The sequence below is a fragment of the Anarrhichthys ocellatus genome, unplaced genomic scaffold (genome assembly GCF_004355925.1).
Source record: "Anarrhichthys ocellatus isolate YVR2014 unplaced genomic scaffold, GSC_Weel_1.0 scaffold23, whole genome shotgun sequence".
In the NCBI taxonomy this organism is placed as follows: domain Eukaryota; kingdom Metazoa; phylum Chordata; class Actinopteri; order Perciformes; family Anarhichadidae; genus Anarrhichthys; species Anarrhichthys ocellatus.
Window position 1 is genome coordinate 5,422,749 of NW_022280053.1, and position 17,954 is coordinate 5,440,702.

The 17,954-nt window shown below is 43.1% G+C and overlaps 1 protein-coding gene across 2 annotated transcripts in view; it reads right to left on the minus strand.

The window, feature by feature from the left end:
* The window catches only part of dym (dymeclin), a 49,923-nt gene that overhangs the window by 8,546 nt on the left and 23,423 nt on the right, over window positions 1-17,954 (minus strand). For both annotated transcript variants that reach the window (XM_031859867.1, XM_031859866.1), the window contains exons 15-16: window positions 7,737-7,919; window positions 5,335-5,448 (exon numbers count right to left, since the gene is read on the minus strand). In XM_031859867.1, the coding sequence (XP_031715727.1) occupies window positions 5,335-5,448; window positions 7,737-7,919 (297 nt within the window). The remainder of the gene's footprint in view (window positions 1-5,334; window positions 5,449-7,736; window positions 7,920-17,954) is intronic.

The following is a 17,954-nucleotide window of genomic DNA, read 5'->3' on the forward strand; positions in this document are numbered from 1 at the left end:
CACACACACACACACACACACACACACACACACACACACACACACACACACACACCACTGCCATTGTGATGGCGAGACACAATGCAGGAGCTGTATTATCTGGCTGGTATTTGTGTGTAGGTGACGGTCGCGTAGGCAAGCTTACAAACTCATCAAATGTTCATATGATGTGGAGAGCTACTCGAGCCAGGCTCACTTTTACTTGCTGGCGCAGACGACGTAGCGCAGCATGGGGTTTGAATTTTTTACGATGGAAACTACTTTGTCTTAATTTGGCAGCTTTGTTGACTCGTATGCACAAACAAGCTAAAACAGGAGGCGGTTTAGCTGATTAACGTCCTGCCATAATCATCTTGATGAATCAAACGTAACTAGTTATGCTAATTGTGTCATTAAGATAATTAAAGCATTAATCAACAAACACTGCTGTGTCGCCAAACATGCGTGTGGTATTAACATCGTTTCTGTGAGCATTACGGAATCAACCGTTTCCCTCATTAATTTGCAAATATATGGAAAAAGCGCTCCGATAGCTAAGTAGATCATCCATATGGAAAACATGGGGTGGAAGCAGCAACCGTCATTTAATGTTTTTAAGTGGGAGTTCACATTAAAACACATCTGTAGACAGACATGAAGCCCACTGTGGCAATACAACGCTGCACATTGAAGGAGGACATTAAAAGAACAAAATTTAAATTTACATGTTCTCTCGATTTACGACTGGATTGCAACCGAATATGAGACGCACTTCATTACGACCTCTGAATGCAGCATTCACGGTTTATAGGAACAAGCAAAACCAATCACAGCTGGACTATAAGCACACAAACGGTCTTTTCTCAGCCACTATCTGAATGCTTTGTGAATAGAGGTGTAATTGGCCTAACATCAACAACAAAGGCAGAGCGGTTCTTTTTCTTTTTTTGAACCCCTGCACTGGCCAACATTCTCTCTTGTTCTTCTCACAGGCCTCTCTGGTTTATTGTGTCATGGAAAGGTTATTATTGGGAGATAAAGAAACGCTGAAAATATGAACCTAAATGGCAGGACCGTTAAAATCCCTCCTTGCACATCGGAATCAGCTTTAATGGCAAAGTACGTCAACACATCCAAGGAATATAAACAGAAATCCACAACAGCTAAGAACGAGGATAACAAAGAGGTAAAGAATAGACCGCACTATTATGTATGTATGTGTGTGAATCTGACCATTTTCTCTAGATGCTGAGCACAAAAAGAGGAAAGAAATCCTTGTATCACAATGGCCAGCATTTTTCCACCGATTTCTATATTTATTGTTCCATAAATGTCCCTGATTATTCTGGGGAAACCCTGAGCATCCATCAGACCATCCTTAATATCTTCTCTGTCCCATATTCTGTCCATACTGTGGGCTTCCTCTCTAAAACACATCTCCTCTGGCTCTTCTGTCGCCTCCTCTCCCTCCTCTCCCTCCTCCCCTCCTCTGTTGTGTTCTCAGTCTGGCAGCTGTCTGGACCCACTTGGCCCGGGCTCATATCAGTTAGTTATGGGTCCTGGCGGGTCGGGCCCTCGCCGCTGAACACAGACTGACTGGCTGGCCGGCCTCATATCTTCACTCAGGACTCTGTGTTCCGTTCCCGCCTCTGCACGCTGCTGTGATGTCAGAGCTCAGTCAGACAGAGAAGAATGCGGCTAGGGAGCAAATATGAACTTGCACGCACACGCACAAAGATGCAGGTACATACACAAGCACTGAAAATGAAAAATACTAACAATAGTGATTTCAGGCCATGGTTCAAACGAAAGAAAAATAAGAAAATCCACCCGAATATTTTCAGATAGGTTTGTTAAAAGTCCTCCGTCCTAATTTTCTGTCCACGCTTACACTTGATATTGAAATGGTCCCTGAAACATAATAATTCAGCAGGTTTCAGCTTCACAAATCTGAGGATATGTTGCTTTTCTCTGCTTTGAATGAACGTAAATGGTGTTTCTATGGGTTCTGAGTGGTTGCTCCACACACTATTGGATGGATTTCCTTTAGGTTGACGTTTATAGTCTCTCGATAACTGTTGCATGGATTGTCAAGATATTTGGTACGCGCATTCATGTCACTCTCACGATGAAGCGTGATGACTTTGGTGATTCTCTGACTTTTCCTCTCGTGTCATCACCGGTTCCAAATGTTTCCAAAACCTAGCTTTATGACCAAACAGCTGCAGACGAATGACATTCACTTCAGCTTCGGTTATAATTTGTGTTTAATGCTTATCAGAAAATGTTAATTCTAAATCATTGCAACTCCGCATGATTGCATTATCATTGTGAGCATGTTAGCATGCTGACATTAGCATTTAGCTCAAAGCACTGCCGTGCCAAAGTGTAGCCTAACAAAGCCGCTAGCATGGCTGTAGACTAAAGTCAAGTTAATTATTTACATTTTAGAGACAAACCGATTGATTAGTTTGGATACAAAATAGTAACTGCCCTATGCTTCATACATTTTATCTCTTTATTTGGTTAATTGTTAATGCAACGACTCACAATTTGAAATCATGTTCAAGTATTGAAGTTATCTGAAGAGTGACCATCAGGCCTACAAAAGGCCCAGGTACCGAGCAACAGCTGGTAAGCCCCTCCCACCCCCTCCGGCCCGTTCTGAGGAGCCAGAGAGTCTGTTGGCTGTCGCTGCTCAATAAGGCTGATTTCAGCTGGTCAGGCTAAACAACACATTCCACAGGCACTGCCCGTGAGAGCCTCACACACACACACACACCCTGAAACAACACACGCATACACAAATGAGAGGGAGACGGTTGAGTGACGAGGCGCTGAGGGTCGTCCCCGGGGCATTGACAACCTTTTTCTAACCCTTTCTTTCAGCTGAGACCTAATTTACATGTCTACGTCTTTGCGTCGAGTGCCTTAAAATCCTTTATGTAAACAGTCTTTCTGTTGTGGTCTTGTGTCTACAACGTTCCCCTCACACAAAACAACTAAATTGTTTACTTAACAAACTGTCAGTTCCTCCCAACTAATGGATTTAAAAGGCACCACATTCGCGTGGTGTCCACACGAAGCTGGATGAAGAAGAAAATGTCCACACTAGTACTTTCAGGTTGTGCTTAAAAACGAAATGTCTCGCTCCTTGTCTTTTTATTGACACATAACAAAACTGGTCATTACAGCCATCATCTGATGAAGAGCCTTCTTGGCCTTTCTGCATAGTTTTGACTCTTTTATCAGACAACTGAAGGTTAAGTAATTTGGTCGAGACCCATAAATGTCCCCCCCATTGACAAATGTTACGTGTCCGTCCAAGTGAAGGCAGTTCATTTTCTAATTGAAATTGCCTTCTCTTCAGACTAAAATGTTGCTCTCGCCCAAAAACTGTCTCCAGAGTGTATAAATCTTAAAATGCTGACTTGGTAATTATATGTGTACTGGGGAAACTGCTTTTGCAGAACAATGACGTCAGCTCCCCAGTCATGGCTGGGGGCCATGTCGCAGAAGGACTTTTTTGTCACCTCTAACTTTCTTAGCGATTGATCATTTTAAGTGTCAATACAGCCGAGCACACGGTGTGATTTCATCACGGCAGCACAGCCGCTTGCTGGTTAACAGGTAGGAATTATGAGCAGAAACGCAAAAAGACGTAAACAACATTGTGAATTTGGCTTTGTCTTTCTGTGTGAGCCCCTATTTTAATTGTTGATGTATGATACAGCACAAAAACAGATTTTTTAAAAATGTAAAAACCTGATTTAGACGTCATCGTATGCCACTGCATGGTACGCCTCTACTCAACTCGCTCTCTTTTGGTTTTCCATTTCAAATCAAGACAAGAGAAAAAACAACTGATGCTAAATGTGAGCGAGAGTCGAGCAGAGCGGTGTAAACACGGCATCAGTTAATTAAAAAGATCAACACCATTTGCGTTTATAAAGCATTCCTTAAAATGCACTGAGCTGCTATTACATGTGAAAGTGACCACATTATAGAATAACTTCACGAATGAACTACAAACAACTGAATAACGTGCTCAGACTCAATTTGAGATGAAGTAACATCCTCTCTTCTGTTTCTTGTCAGCCCTCTCCATGCGCACACACACACACACACACACACACACACACACCTGATTGAGACACCAATAGTCATTGTAAGTGCCTTTACAGAGTAATTACCAGTTTATCGATGATTCCACACAAGATGAATCCAATATATAGATTTTCTGCCTTTGGAGCTGTACAGCGCAATGAGCTCATAAGATGAGAGGAAGCGAGAGGCGGAGAGACAGCTGTTTGTTTGAGCGATGGTACCATAAAGCAGGGGGCCTTCTCTCCGAGGACACTTTGCCCAGATATACACTTCGCTTCATGTCACGCTGTGGAGCTGGAGTCAATGTGAGAGTCACCAACACAGAAACAAAGACACACACAGTTACAACCCAGACACACACACACACAGCTGACTGCATGAGTGTGTGCTACAGGTGCAGCCCCCTGAAGGACATGGCAGGGTTATCCACATGGCTCCATGCGGAATAACACGGCGCTTCGGTCGATCGTTACATTAAGGCGCCGAGAATGAGAGCGGTGCCGGGAGAGACGGCACACGGTCTCGTGGCCATGCGCCATCCCTCTTGCACAACGGCTAGCGAGACAAATGCCTTGCAGCCAGCCGCCGAGTACAGAACATGAAACACATGATGAAACACGCAATTAAGAGTTTCTGTGCTGGTGAGGAGACCGCCGGTTACATATTTCCTCACTGATTAATGGAGGAGCGCTGGTAAGGGCGGGGGTTAGCGAACCCGCCAGGAGTGTAGGGAGTGTTGGGTAACGAGGCGCGGTGGCAGATTTATATTCCCCCCTCCCCCCCTTCCTCCCCCAATCTTATGTGCACATGACAAAGTGCCCCCTAGCCCCCCATCCCATCTCCTTGAAACGCCATTACATGTTCGCATGCAGCAGGCCAGCGAAGATGGAATGAAGATGGGCATTAATGCTAATGAGAATTGGGATTTAGCCTTTTGTCTCATGTCCCAATGGCTCTTTCCATCTTTCCTTCGCCTCAGTCCATATACCTATCCCATACCTCTCCCTCTCTCACCTGTCCAGACAAACTAATTCTCCTTTCCCTCACCTCCCCATGCACCAAATCAACCATATCTGTCAGCCCGTGACAACACATTGCACCCTCTACACATGCACCTTGATGACCAATATGTCCCACTTCTTTTTTTTCTTCAGCCACTCTCATATTTCATTGTTCCTCGCCCATTACATCCAACCCCCTGCTGTGTATCCGTGTGTGTGTGTGTGTGTGTGTGTGTGTGAGATTTACCCTCAGTCTGTCTGTGGGCAGGGCCTGGGCTCCTTTCATGATGACTTCCTGAACCCTCTCGACTGACAGGTCACTTCCAGCCTGCTCCAGACGCTGACTGAAGAAGCCGATCACCTACAAGGTCACACGGGAGGAAAGGGCCAATCACAATACAGAAACTAAATTTGCCAAAAAACAACAACATTTGGTCCAGAGCCTGACGGGCTTCCTGTCTAAATCCTGCCAATCAGCACCTCTGAAGCTCCGTAATCAACTTCTCATGTTTGTTTAACCTAAACCTAGAAATGTAAACCAACTTAAACCACACTTCGGTTTATCAGGAAATACTGGGCTCATGGATAAACTGGTATTAATGTGTATGTATTGGCACATATGTCAAAAAAAGATATTAAAGAACAGTAAATTACAGTAACTCGGAAAACACTTGCTTTTGTCTACAGGGACGCCTAAAATCAAAACGAAACTAAAGTACCTCATTTATTGAACAAAGATTGATGATGTCAAATGCGGATATGATTCCAGCCAACAAAATATTCTACTTTAATCCATATTTATTGGTATTTAACCTTTTAAAGATAACATTTTCACAGCCGTCATAAAACTGTTTGTGTGGCACACACTGACGAGTTATATTCATGAAAGAAATCACTTCATTCAAATTGAGGATTTGTTGGTTTTTTTGGACGATGAAGTCATAAAATATGATTACAGACGTTTGAAGCTTCATTCAAAAACTTCAATAGAAGCTTGAATGAAACAAGTGACAGTTGGTACAGCCCAAAAGAAAACAACACAGGATCTCATGGCCTCTTGATCTCTGAAGGTTCGATATGAACTCTCAGTTCCATCATGAAGCTCTTTGACTCCTCTAATCCCGCTGTTTGGAGCTGTCACATTGATGCTGCAGCAGCCACACCCTACATGATGACACCGGGTGCAATATGGAGATCCAAGTTAGAACAAAGTGGCCTCGTGCTACATGTCGCGGGCCTCGCTCTGTAAACAGCCACGCTAGTGAATGTTCTACCGCGGTATGTTGTTAACGTTACATGTCGACTAAAGATTTGAGACGACGTACATTTAGCTGCTTTTTGCATCAACAGCCATCAAGACGTATCCGCGCGTCGCCACTAAGCTGTGTCGATACTACGCGGAGATAGAGAGCTGCGTATAGTATTATTTTTATAGCAATTATATGACAATACTGATTAAGAATCATTGCAAATAAGTGGATAAAGGTTGAAGCAATGGCTGTAACACTGCATGACGTCTGCTTTTAGAGAGGGAAATACATCTAAACCAAGTTCAACATGCTACGAACACATGCTCGGCTAATATGCCTGTAGGCTCCAAGCTAAGAAAGCACATACATACTGGCAATATTTCACATTACACATTCACTATAGGGCTTGAGCGCGTTTCATCCCACTTAAAATGAGCACTTCACTGGAGCTCAAATTATCCGATGCCTTCTGGGTTTAAGCCCAAAGAAGACATCAAGGAAACAGTATTTTGTGTTTCCACTGCTGTGCTAGCTTCTTCCCCCAGAGAAATGTTGGATATTTGGTCATTGAAAAAAACTCTAGGTATTACTGATTCTTTTTAATGCTCTTATTTGTCTAACCAATGGTGAAAAACACATCTACAGGCAATTTAAACACACCAGAGCACTGTGCGTGTGTGTGTGTGTGTGTGTCTCTCTCTATCTAATACTAATCTCGTCATTAGCTCTGAAGGCCTCCCACATGGGGTTAATTTGGAGGAGAAAAAGAAAAAAAAAAAAGCAGCCCCTCATCCTGAATCTCATGCTCACACAAACGGATTTGCAAGCACAGGGAAGGCTTTGCAGAATTGCCTTAGGGATACTGGCTTAACTGAGGGATTCTAGATAGCATGCTTCCCTCATACTCATGGATAACACCAAAACCCATGGCTATGGATGCAGCATCCCCCATCCCCCCCCCACACACACATACATACATGCTCATACGCAGCAAAGCTTCCTCTCCTCCTCTATATGACAAATAGAGTTGTGAATGACAGCTTTCTCTCATGCCGTTTCTTCCTCCCCCAACACTCGATGAATATTTGACACACAGCCTCTCGACACAAGGAGACTGATTAATTCATCAATACAGCTTAAGCTCACAGGGCTCAGCGTGACGTACAGTCCGACTGCATACCGCGTTAACGATGCAGTTCGCATATGTTCCAGCGCTGCCTGGCTTTTTTTTTTAAACTTTCCCTGCAGACTGAGAGGACATTCAGGGGAAATCTGTACAACCTTGATCTGTGGAATAATTACCACAGCTCAGCTATGAGGTAAAGCGCTCCCTGGCTCATGCTTCTTACTTCTGATATTCGAGTGAGGGGAAGAAAAAACTAAAAACACTTTGACTGACCGTGTCCAGGTTCTGCATGATGTCCTGGAAGGACGGGTGCGTCCTGAACTGCTCAAAGAGCTCCCTCTTGTAGAGCAGCGCGTACACCAGGTTCGGGTTGTGGTGTAGGGAGCTGCACAAGCAAGAGTTGATGATTTCCAGCATCATGCGGATCACCTCCTCGATCACATTCAGGTCCTGGGCCTGGGGGTAGAGGGAGGATGTAAAGGTTAATTGGTTTCCCACTACACTGGTTCCACTTGAAATGGTGTTTTTTAAATGATTGCTTCCTGATTGATCCGCAGGGGGGGAAAACAGAGAAGTGGAAGAAATAGCAGAAGGAGGGAGAGAAGGATGAAAGTTGACAGCCCAGGTCTTAGTTCGGGACAGATAGGTGACATTCAAAGCCACAGATCACGTCATGTCACAGTAGGTTTCCTCTGGAGGCAAAAACAACTGTCGGGGAGTGACAGGTGACAGTATGGGACGAGAAGGGTGTGGGAACGAGAGGAAGACGAAGAAGGTTGAGTGGCTGTCATGATGCGTTATTTACAAAGTTCTTCACACAAGGTAGGCTTGTCACGAATCAAAATGCGAAGCAATTACATTCAGAAACACATATCAGGCAGAGAAAACTACACATCACAAAGATTTAGAAGGCAGGAACTTCAATGCACGAGTGTGTTGTAGTTACGAGAGCTCAAATCTCAAAGGTACATCAAAAGGAATAGTTTTGGGAAATACACCTTTATGTTTCTGAGTTAAATGAGAGAATCAATAGCACTCTCATGTCTGTCGGGTATATATGAAAATACCATCAGCGGCCAGTTAGCTTAGCTTAGCACAAAGACTGAAAACAGGTAGAAACGGCTAACCAGGCTCTGTCCAAAGGTATTACAATCCACCTCCCATCTCGCCACTGAGGGACTACAAATAAAATAAATGCTGAGTCGCAAACAGAACTTAAGATCTTGTAACAAGAAGGGTGTTTGGGATCGTGTGTGTCCATTTGTTCCTGCTTTGAAACCTTTAACCTTTGGAGAGTACCTATAAAGGTAGCTCCTAAAATAGTTAACTTAGAGCCTTATATCACTACTCTAAGAAGTTTTGGTAGTTCCAAGGAAATCAGCCGTCTTATTAACGTAGAAATCTAAGCATCACGGTAACATCTAATCAGACCATCTGCTCTACTACCTGCGGTTTAAGAGCAGAGATTCTATCATGCATTGTGTTCTCACAATAATGTGCCTACAGAGACAGACGGACAGATAGACAGACGCCACGCCGTGATGAGATAACGTCCCACGTGGCTTTGTCCATTGTGGCAAGAAAGGAAATGGCAGAGAGACCGTGGGAAAATGAATAATCTTTAAAAAGAGATTAAAAAAACAACAACAACGCAGCAATGAATCGCAGAATACAGTTCAAGCGCGGATGTATGATTTCCCGCAGTGTGACAACTGCGGGCGCTCTGCAAAATCTATCACGTACTGATAGTATATTATAGATAACATCCTGAGGTGATGCAGCCAGTTTCCAAACCAATCTAAAAATACAAAAGAATGAATAGTAACCTGCTTCATCTCTGTAAATACAAACACTGTTTGCAAGATGGACTTGCTGTTTTTCATTTGCCAAAAAGCAAAAACAAATATTATGACTTCCTCACAAGAAGTAATAGCAAGTGTATTTGCCCTGAGATGTATGTACTCTGTAAACAGCAACACAAAAATGCAGACTAAGAGAGTGCAGGAGTCAAGAACATCCAAGCTTAGCTTAATGAGATGGTGCACTAATGAAATAAGTCCGATGGCAGAAGGACCAACACTGTAACACACATGGCAAAGATTCCCTAACCCTGATCGTGGGTCTGCATGATTAGCAAGAATAGTCCCCGTCACACTGAGAAGCTGTAAGCTTTTGAGTTAATCTGATAATATATAGACCAAATCCCCGCTTTCTACACAAACAAACATTTTCTTCATTAGAATGCCTTAGACTACTTCTTACTGAGCGGAACACTTATATAACTATATTATTACCAATATTGATATATGTGTAATAACCTAATATTGGTCTATTTATCGTATTCATACTGTCTAAATAACCTCAATACGAGTACTTCAAACTCAAGTCACTGAACCAGTTGTGGACATCAAAAATGTCTTGGATGCAAGAATGCACTTTGTCCATTTTAACCTTAAAATACAAAGAAGACCTTTTGTTAGCTCCGTCTATATCTGTCTATGTTTGTGATGCATTATAAACAAACTTAGAATGTGTTATAATCGGCTTATAGCACTGTATAATTATAGTTAGAACCACTCAAACATAGTAATGATGCTTTATAACAATTATAATAACATTAAAAAGCATTTTATAATGACTTAAACGGTCAAGTATCATAATACTTGGTCACTCACTAACAGGATCAGAGTGTATTATATTTGTTATTCTTGTAATATGTTGTTAATTACTTTTAATCACAGATAAGGCATTGAAGTGTGATTATAAGTGGTCATTGTTTTCTTTAAGTAAGGTGAAAACAAATATTCTATCTATGCAAGAACAATAAACAAAACATTGTAAAATTCCTCAAGTAAGGCCGTTTTCATACGAGGAAAAAGCCGGCGCTACTAATAACATGATCATGCTCTGTTCCATTCAAGTGTCTTGCGTTTGCATTGATGGCAACGTTGCACTAGAAGTCCACTCATAACTGGACATGATGTTTTCTACACGACTATGTAAAACAAATGTATTAAAAAGATTTGTCTACATGACACAGGTAACACCTGTCTGTACGGGGACAGTTCAGCACAGATGCAGTGAGTGGGCATCGACTTACATACAGACCACTGCTCTTCAGCTACTACAAACAGACGGTGTACTATCGATCATGATGTGAAAGTAGCTCAAAACGAGGCGGTGACCCTTAAAACTAGATTAAAAAAAACATAACTACATGACTGAATCATTGTATTAATTGCCAGGATTGTGAAATAAATAAATAACTAATTGACCAGTTCAGCCAATTGCTCCCCAAACCTGAATTCTCATCTTTGCTTTACAGGAAGCCTCGCCTTAGACAGTACTCATCAGCAGCTTCCTCTGGGGTTACATCCTGCCTCATTTCAGCCTTGAAATGAGAGAAGTGTATTCCCCTGGAAGTATTGCAATTCCTGTAAAATACATTAGAATGAGGTGCTGAGCAAGCCAGTTTAATCTTTAATGTGTATATGCATGAATCAGTAAAGCTTTTTGGTTAAAAAAAAGAAGAAGCTTGTTTCCTCTGCGCTATGAGACACATTTACAACCGTAGAAAGTGTAATAAAGACCATTCATAAAATGGATAAACACTTTTATAGAAAACAATATGAGCTGCAAGTCGTCCAAAGTGAGACTTAAGGATTGTTTGTTCTGATGACGACCTGTGTTGACCAATAATTTGCTAATACCAGCGAAGACTAGATTCGAAACAGCAGCTCGGTGGGACTGCAACGGCAAGCTGATTGGAAGCAGAGATTCCGCCTCCAATCTGGGCTAACCATCCGTAACAACTGCCCGTGGTAGCATTTTATATTCAATCTTCGGTGCCCTGCTTCGGAAACAAGTCCCTATCTTATAAATAACTTTGCTTGCTGTGTGGCGTTCGTTTTTATTTATAATAAGCATAAACACACAATATCCCCCCTGAAAGTAGCCAGGGGGATTAGAATGATTGTAAAAAAAACTGTATGCAGTTGTGCGTTGACTATGAATCAGGCTCGCCACACAGATGCAATAATGCACTGCATTGAATATCCACAGGCCGGTGCACGGCGGTGTGGCGCTTTAACAGGCAGGCCTGAAGAGGCAAGCGGAAGGCAGAAGAGCCGGCTATAATGAGGAGTGATTGCGTGGCTCTCTGGGCTCGACTCCACTGCCTAGCTAGACCTGCTCCACTCCGTTCTGCTGTGGCAGGCTACATGAGTGGGCATCGACTTACATACAGACCACTGCTCTTCAGCTAATTAGACAGAACGCAGGGACAGATATATGGAAGACAAGTGAGTGGGAGGAAGAGAAGGAAGACGGCGACAAAAATGGAAACAGAAGAAGAGAGTCGGGGTGGGTGGGTGGGTGGAGGGGGTTGATGGAGAAAGTGAGCGCAATGAAGAGACGACAAAAGGAGGCGAGGAAGGCAGAGTGAGAGTGAGGGTTGCCTCATGTGTTTGTTCTCTGGCTCGGCAACCGACTTAATGAGATTAGCCTGGTAGGGGAAAAAAATGCCACACTGGGGAATTCAGGTCAAATGAAAATAGGCTAGCTAGACGTCTGCCTGGCCCTGCGTGTATATTTGTCAAGAGGATGAGATTAGGAGGTCCGTGGTCTACTTGAAACCCAGACAGGATTTAAATATATTGGCTCCTCCTCCTCCTCCTCTTCCACTCCCCACTTTGTTCTCTTACACTGGTTTTTCCTCCCAAAAGAGTATCAACTAGATAGCCCAAAAACACCTGACATGTTGTGTGACTGCATGAAACCATTGCAGCCTCTCTTTCCCAATCTTTGTCATGCTCCTTCTCCTCCAGTCATGTGCTATTTTCCGGCCTGCTGCATTGTCATTTAGTCACCGCCACTCACAGGAAAACACAGCCCTCAGACATGAGCCATGTCATTAGTCTCAATGATCCTGCCCCCATTTTACTTGTTCCACCATTTACACAAACCTCCCTTGAAGGCTGTGAGGGTGCGAATGCGCCTATGTGAGAGAGTGTGTGTGTGTGTGTGTGTGTGTGTCTTCTGTCTGTCTGATTCTGCTGCTAATACTTCAACATGCTGAGCACAAATGTGTTATGTCTGCAGGTATGTTTGACCTTTGCTTTCTGTCTGACAAGGAAAATGATAGAGTTTGCCGATGCAATCAGTGACTGGGAAGGACATTGCCGGCACTACACTATCTGTGTGTGTGTGTGTGTAGCCATTCTATCATACCCATGCGTGTTTTTATGCATGTTTGTGCGTGTGTGTACAGGGTGTTTAGAGACGCAGACATGTAAATCCCTGTAAAGTAGGGGCTGGCATCATTAAACCAATAGCTTAGTGATTCCCTGGCTGGCCCCGCTGCTCACTGTAGGCTGTTGCAGGGCAGACAAACCAGACGTATTAAGAAAGAGCACTGACAAAGACAAGGGCATGGAGATAAACACAGACTGACAAACAGAGAGAGAGAGAGAGAGAGAGAAAGAGAGAGAGAGAGTCAAAAGCCACACCTGAAAGACAGATGTTTTCACACTGTCACAACATAGACCACTAATCAGAATTTTTAATCGTGAATGTGATGTTATAATGGGCAAAATAAAAGAGGGAAGGTAAGATAGATGAAGTAAAGCATGAACAGAGGGGGAATAAAGCACCACGCAGATGGACGGAGAGGGTCAGACTGGCTGAGCAGCAGCAGCCTTGTGGGAGTTTTTTGTTTTTTAAATAGGTCATTGTCTGACCTGCATTATGGTACCACAGCCACGTCATAATCACACCATTTTGTGGAGCATTGTGCCCAGTTCAGCCTCTTATTACCCCATAGCTTTACAAAACATCCTTTGTTGCACGCATAGACACGCGCACACACACACACGCACAAGGATCTGTTTAGGAAAGACGGCGTTGGACAACTGCTGCATCTCTGTCTGTGTGGAGGGGAAGTCCAGCATACTTGCAGACAGACACCTTATTATCAGTTCAAATAAGCACACTACCTCTCGGAGATTTGGCCAACAATCACGGCAGGGGGGCAAAACAGCGGTAATGTTGATAATGACGCAAGTGGTAATGATGAAAAAAAAGAAAAGATGATGCCAAGAGCTGCAACAGCAGATAGGTGGGCAGCGCTAATTGATCCGCTGCTTGCTGTGCTCTGTTTTGCTGCGCATTGATCAGGAAAAGACCAGGGCGCAGCAGGGCTGCCAGACCTGCCATTTGGAGACAGACAATCATTAGGACCCCGGAACACCTGCTGCCTGCAGAGGTGGCACTCCTACTGCCCGAGAATAAACATAGAGAGAGGCAGAGCCAAAGAGGAGAGAAGATAAGAGGCTGACAGAGATATAGATAGATAGATAGATAGATATAGAGGGACAGACTAACGAGTAAACTAACAATTCGGTCTAGTACCGTCTTCAGGCAGGTGAGGGAAGAAATTGGGAAGATAAGAGACTAAAAAGGGGGGGGGTCAGTGAGTAAGTCAGCTCTCAGCAGGATACTGACTTAATGAGAGGAACACAAGGGGACAGACTTATATCGAGACAGAGGATAACATAATGAGCAAGTAGCATCAGTCTAAGAGGTTACAGCTCCTATTTTACTGCTTCAGGTACCAGCGAGACAGTGAACAATAAAATACGATACAGGAAGTCCAGTATGATGCCCGTGTTTGAAGACCCATCAGACACCAAATGAGGATGAGGAAGTATTTTGCTATACTGGAAAGTTATCACAGTGGCAATCAGTTTGTCTTTCATCGTGGTAATCATGAGGTAAACAGTCAAAATATGGAGTTAAGCTACAAAATAATCTTACAGGAATCAGTGCTGATCGTAAAGTGAATAAAATGCTAGTTTGCGGGTTGAAAGCTGCTTCGCACAACTTTATCTACTGTAACAACATTAATTCAGAAATACTTGATATAAAAACCTAGTTAATATTCCTCATACTGTGAAGACCACAAGTCAACTGTAGGCAAATACATTAAAGGTTTGAAAGTTATGAAAAGTTAAATATATAGGCGCCCTTTACATTCCTCATTTCTCTTTCCATCTCTCCCCTCTGGGCGTTTTCACATGAATTGACAAGAAGCTCGGTGTGTGTGTGTGTGTGTGTGTGTGTGTGTGTGTGTGTGTGTGTGTGTGTGTGTTGTAACCTCTGATCTCAGGGAAGCTCTATTATAATGTACATCAGTCTTGTGGGGGGGGGGGGGGGGGGGTTGGTTCTACATCAAAAGACTATAAAAAGAAATGTGACAGGATAGTTCACACTTCAGTCAATCAATTCCTTCTTTCAGGTAAACCATGTACGAAGGCAGACGCTGATCTCTGGCCTTGCACATTACGTTGTCCCAGAGTTCCAATCAGCACCGTGGAATTAAGAGGAAATGGAAGAAAGTCAGCGCAAGGCTGGGCGATTAAACTGCAATATTTAACAATCTCAGAGAAGTAGAAGTAGAAAATGCATGAGATTCCCATTTGTGATTGAACCATGTGGAGGCTACACTGAACATAGTCATTTCATACGAAATATGCAGTCGGGAGAGGACAGATCCGACTTTATATGAAATACATTAACATACATACATCAATACATTTCCATGGAACTTTCCAGAAAATGCAAAACTTTAAATTGAGTCCCTATAGGCAGTATATAAACATTTTAAAAGGTTTTTTAACTTGCTATAAAGTAGTTATAAGCAGTGTCTTTAACAACTATAACTCCTCCTGTGGGCAACAATAAGTGGAGGCTCTTGTGTAAACAGATAATAAATGACAATGTGGTAAAACAGTTGTAATAACATAAAACATGTCTTTATAAGAGAAGTTATAATACTGTACATTAATAAACACCAACAACATATTATAGCTACGTATAACTACATTATAGTGTGATATAAAGAAATTATGTAATGTTCATACACTGCTTAAAAATGCTAAAGACTTGGGCATATAGGTTTGTACTTTTTCACCACTGGTGTGAGAGCATATCAGCATATTAATACCCAGATTATTGTCCCATGTACAAGTGACTACAGCCTATATAGCTAGAGTCAACGACATACAGTTGATATTATCTGTTCACCTACACATACCCCAGATATGTATATTAATCCACTGACATTTCTAGTCATCTATGGCTATTGTACTGTGGATTTTGCGAAACAACTCTGTAGCCAAATAAGAAAGTGGCAAATTCCTGGAAGGCCTGATAATAAACAGAAGGCATAATGTTTATTATCTGTTGATTTATCTTCGGGCTCTGCTTTTTCCCTAAACAAAAGGAATGGTGCTACAAAGCTAAGGCATGTGTCTACTCTGGCTATTAAAAAGAGATCACAGATTGTGACTCAACCAGCGCACATAAACACATAGACAGGGTGGTCCAACATGCTTCTGGCTCTCTGTGTGTGTGTGTGTGTGTGTGTGTGTGTGTGTGTGTATAGTCTCTTCCCAGGAATGTGCAGCCGTAAACAGACGAAGAGGCACAGAAGTCACATTACCACTACCACTGCCTGGGAGCATTAACATGGACACACAACGCAATGCAATGCAATGCAATGCAACACAGCTCGTACATCCTTTATTTTTACGTTTGCTTGGGTGTACGAGCATATATTGCATGTCACTGCACATATCTCAAAGGGCAGGAAAAAAACGACAACACAAAAACATGTGCAATCAGAGATGCAGAGGCTGCAGAGCGAGCAACCGAGGGGGCCTCCAGAGAGCTGGCCTGCTTGGACTGGGAGCCTCTGGCGGTCCCCCGGGGGCTCCAGGGGCCCTTACCCTTCACTCTTTCTTCCATGACACTAACCAGACACAGCAGCACAAACACATACAAGGATGGGGGGTGTGCTCTGTGTCTGTATATATGAGAGAGAGAGAGAGAGAGAGAGAGAGAGACCGAGAGGTAGACATCAAGATGGAGAGAGGGAGGGAAATGGAGGGGGAGACCGAGGAAAAAAAGAGGGAGACATTAACACATAAGCAGAATGTGCCCAGCTTCAACCCACAGCTTAGAGCATTTGACGACATTTATTTCTTAAACTCCTCTCAGTCTCTCCCTCGTAAAAGAGAGCAATTACATGTCCAGGACAATCCCACATTAAACAAACATTAGTTCTCTCTCCAGAGTCAGACGCGGCCAAATTACATCGTTTCCAGATGCATATCGCAAACCCACCTCACCTCCTGCTTGGTTCTCCTCTTTCTATTGTTCTTTTCTCCTCATGTTCTGCTCCTCTTTATCTCTCCCTATGGTTCCCTGAACTTCCCAAGTTAAGATGAGAGGTTGTGAATAACACCAGAGCAGGCTGCTTTCAATTACACTGCCACATCCACTACTACTGGAGGAGGAGGAGGAGAGGAGGGCCAGCGATGGAGGAGACAAAGGAGTCGACACAACTTCTTCAAGATGTCACATCTACAAAACCTATGACCAGATACTCTGAACTGTAAGGATTCTCTGCTTTCCTTTGGTATGCAGATTGATGATGAAATTCTTAGCAGCATCCCTAATGGTTTGAAACCCTCTGTGATAGCTGTGCATTGAGCTAAAATGCTAACTTCAGCATTCTCCCATGCTCACAGTGAAAATGCTAACATGTGTAGCAGGTTCATCATCTTACGTTAGCCTTTTAGCTTACAAATATTTGCAAATTAAAGACAAAGGACGGCGGGGGGGGGGGGATGATGGTAATGTAATTTGGTTCGCAGTAATTTGGTCATAAATGAAAAAGTCATCCTGCGGTCCCCAACCTTCTGAACAGGGCCCTTACCAAACACTCAGAAACACCGCTGACTAAGACCAAGGTGTTGTTTACAACCAAATACATTAAAAAAAAAAAAGCTAAATGTGCACTCTGCTGTCCAAGACACAATTAAGCTGAATGTATGTCTCAAGGTGGTTTTTATGTGTGTGCACATGCGCAGACGTCAAAACCTTCTAGCTGTGAACAATAAGCCACGACAACCCTCGTAGACATGGGAACCAATGCCACACGAGTTAGTATAGTCTAAGCTCAAGGATGAACAGCGGTATCATCATTAAGCTCCGTCTTGAAAGTCTATGACCCAGACGGGATGTCAGACATTTTTCTAGGAACAAAACTCCCGTCGTAGAAACGTCCATGAAATAATCCTACTGGAAATGTGCCTTGTGCCCTTGAGCAACACCCAAAGCAGGAGCACTATAGTGGAGCGGACCTCGCATTTTGACCTCTTACTGTGTGTGCATTGCATTTGTCTCGTTATTGTTGTCACTCTCATTACAGTCACACAGTGCACGCTCCTATTGGAAACAGCTGTCTGGAATGATATCTTTAACAGACGAGATTTAATCAAGGCAACGTAATCTCTCTTCATGTTTGTCTTTTCCATTTCCAGTCACATACGGTGGGTGTTTATGACTGCGTGTAAATAAAACAGAGCATTAAAATAAGCCCTGAAGGAAGGAAGCATCAAAACAAAGCTGGATAATTGCATTGTATAT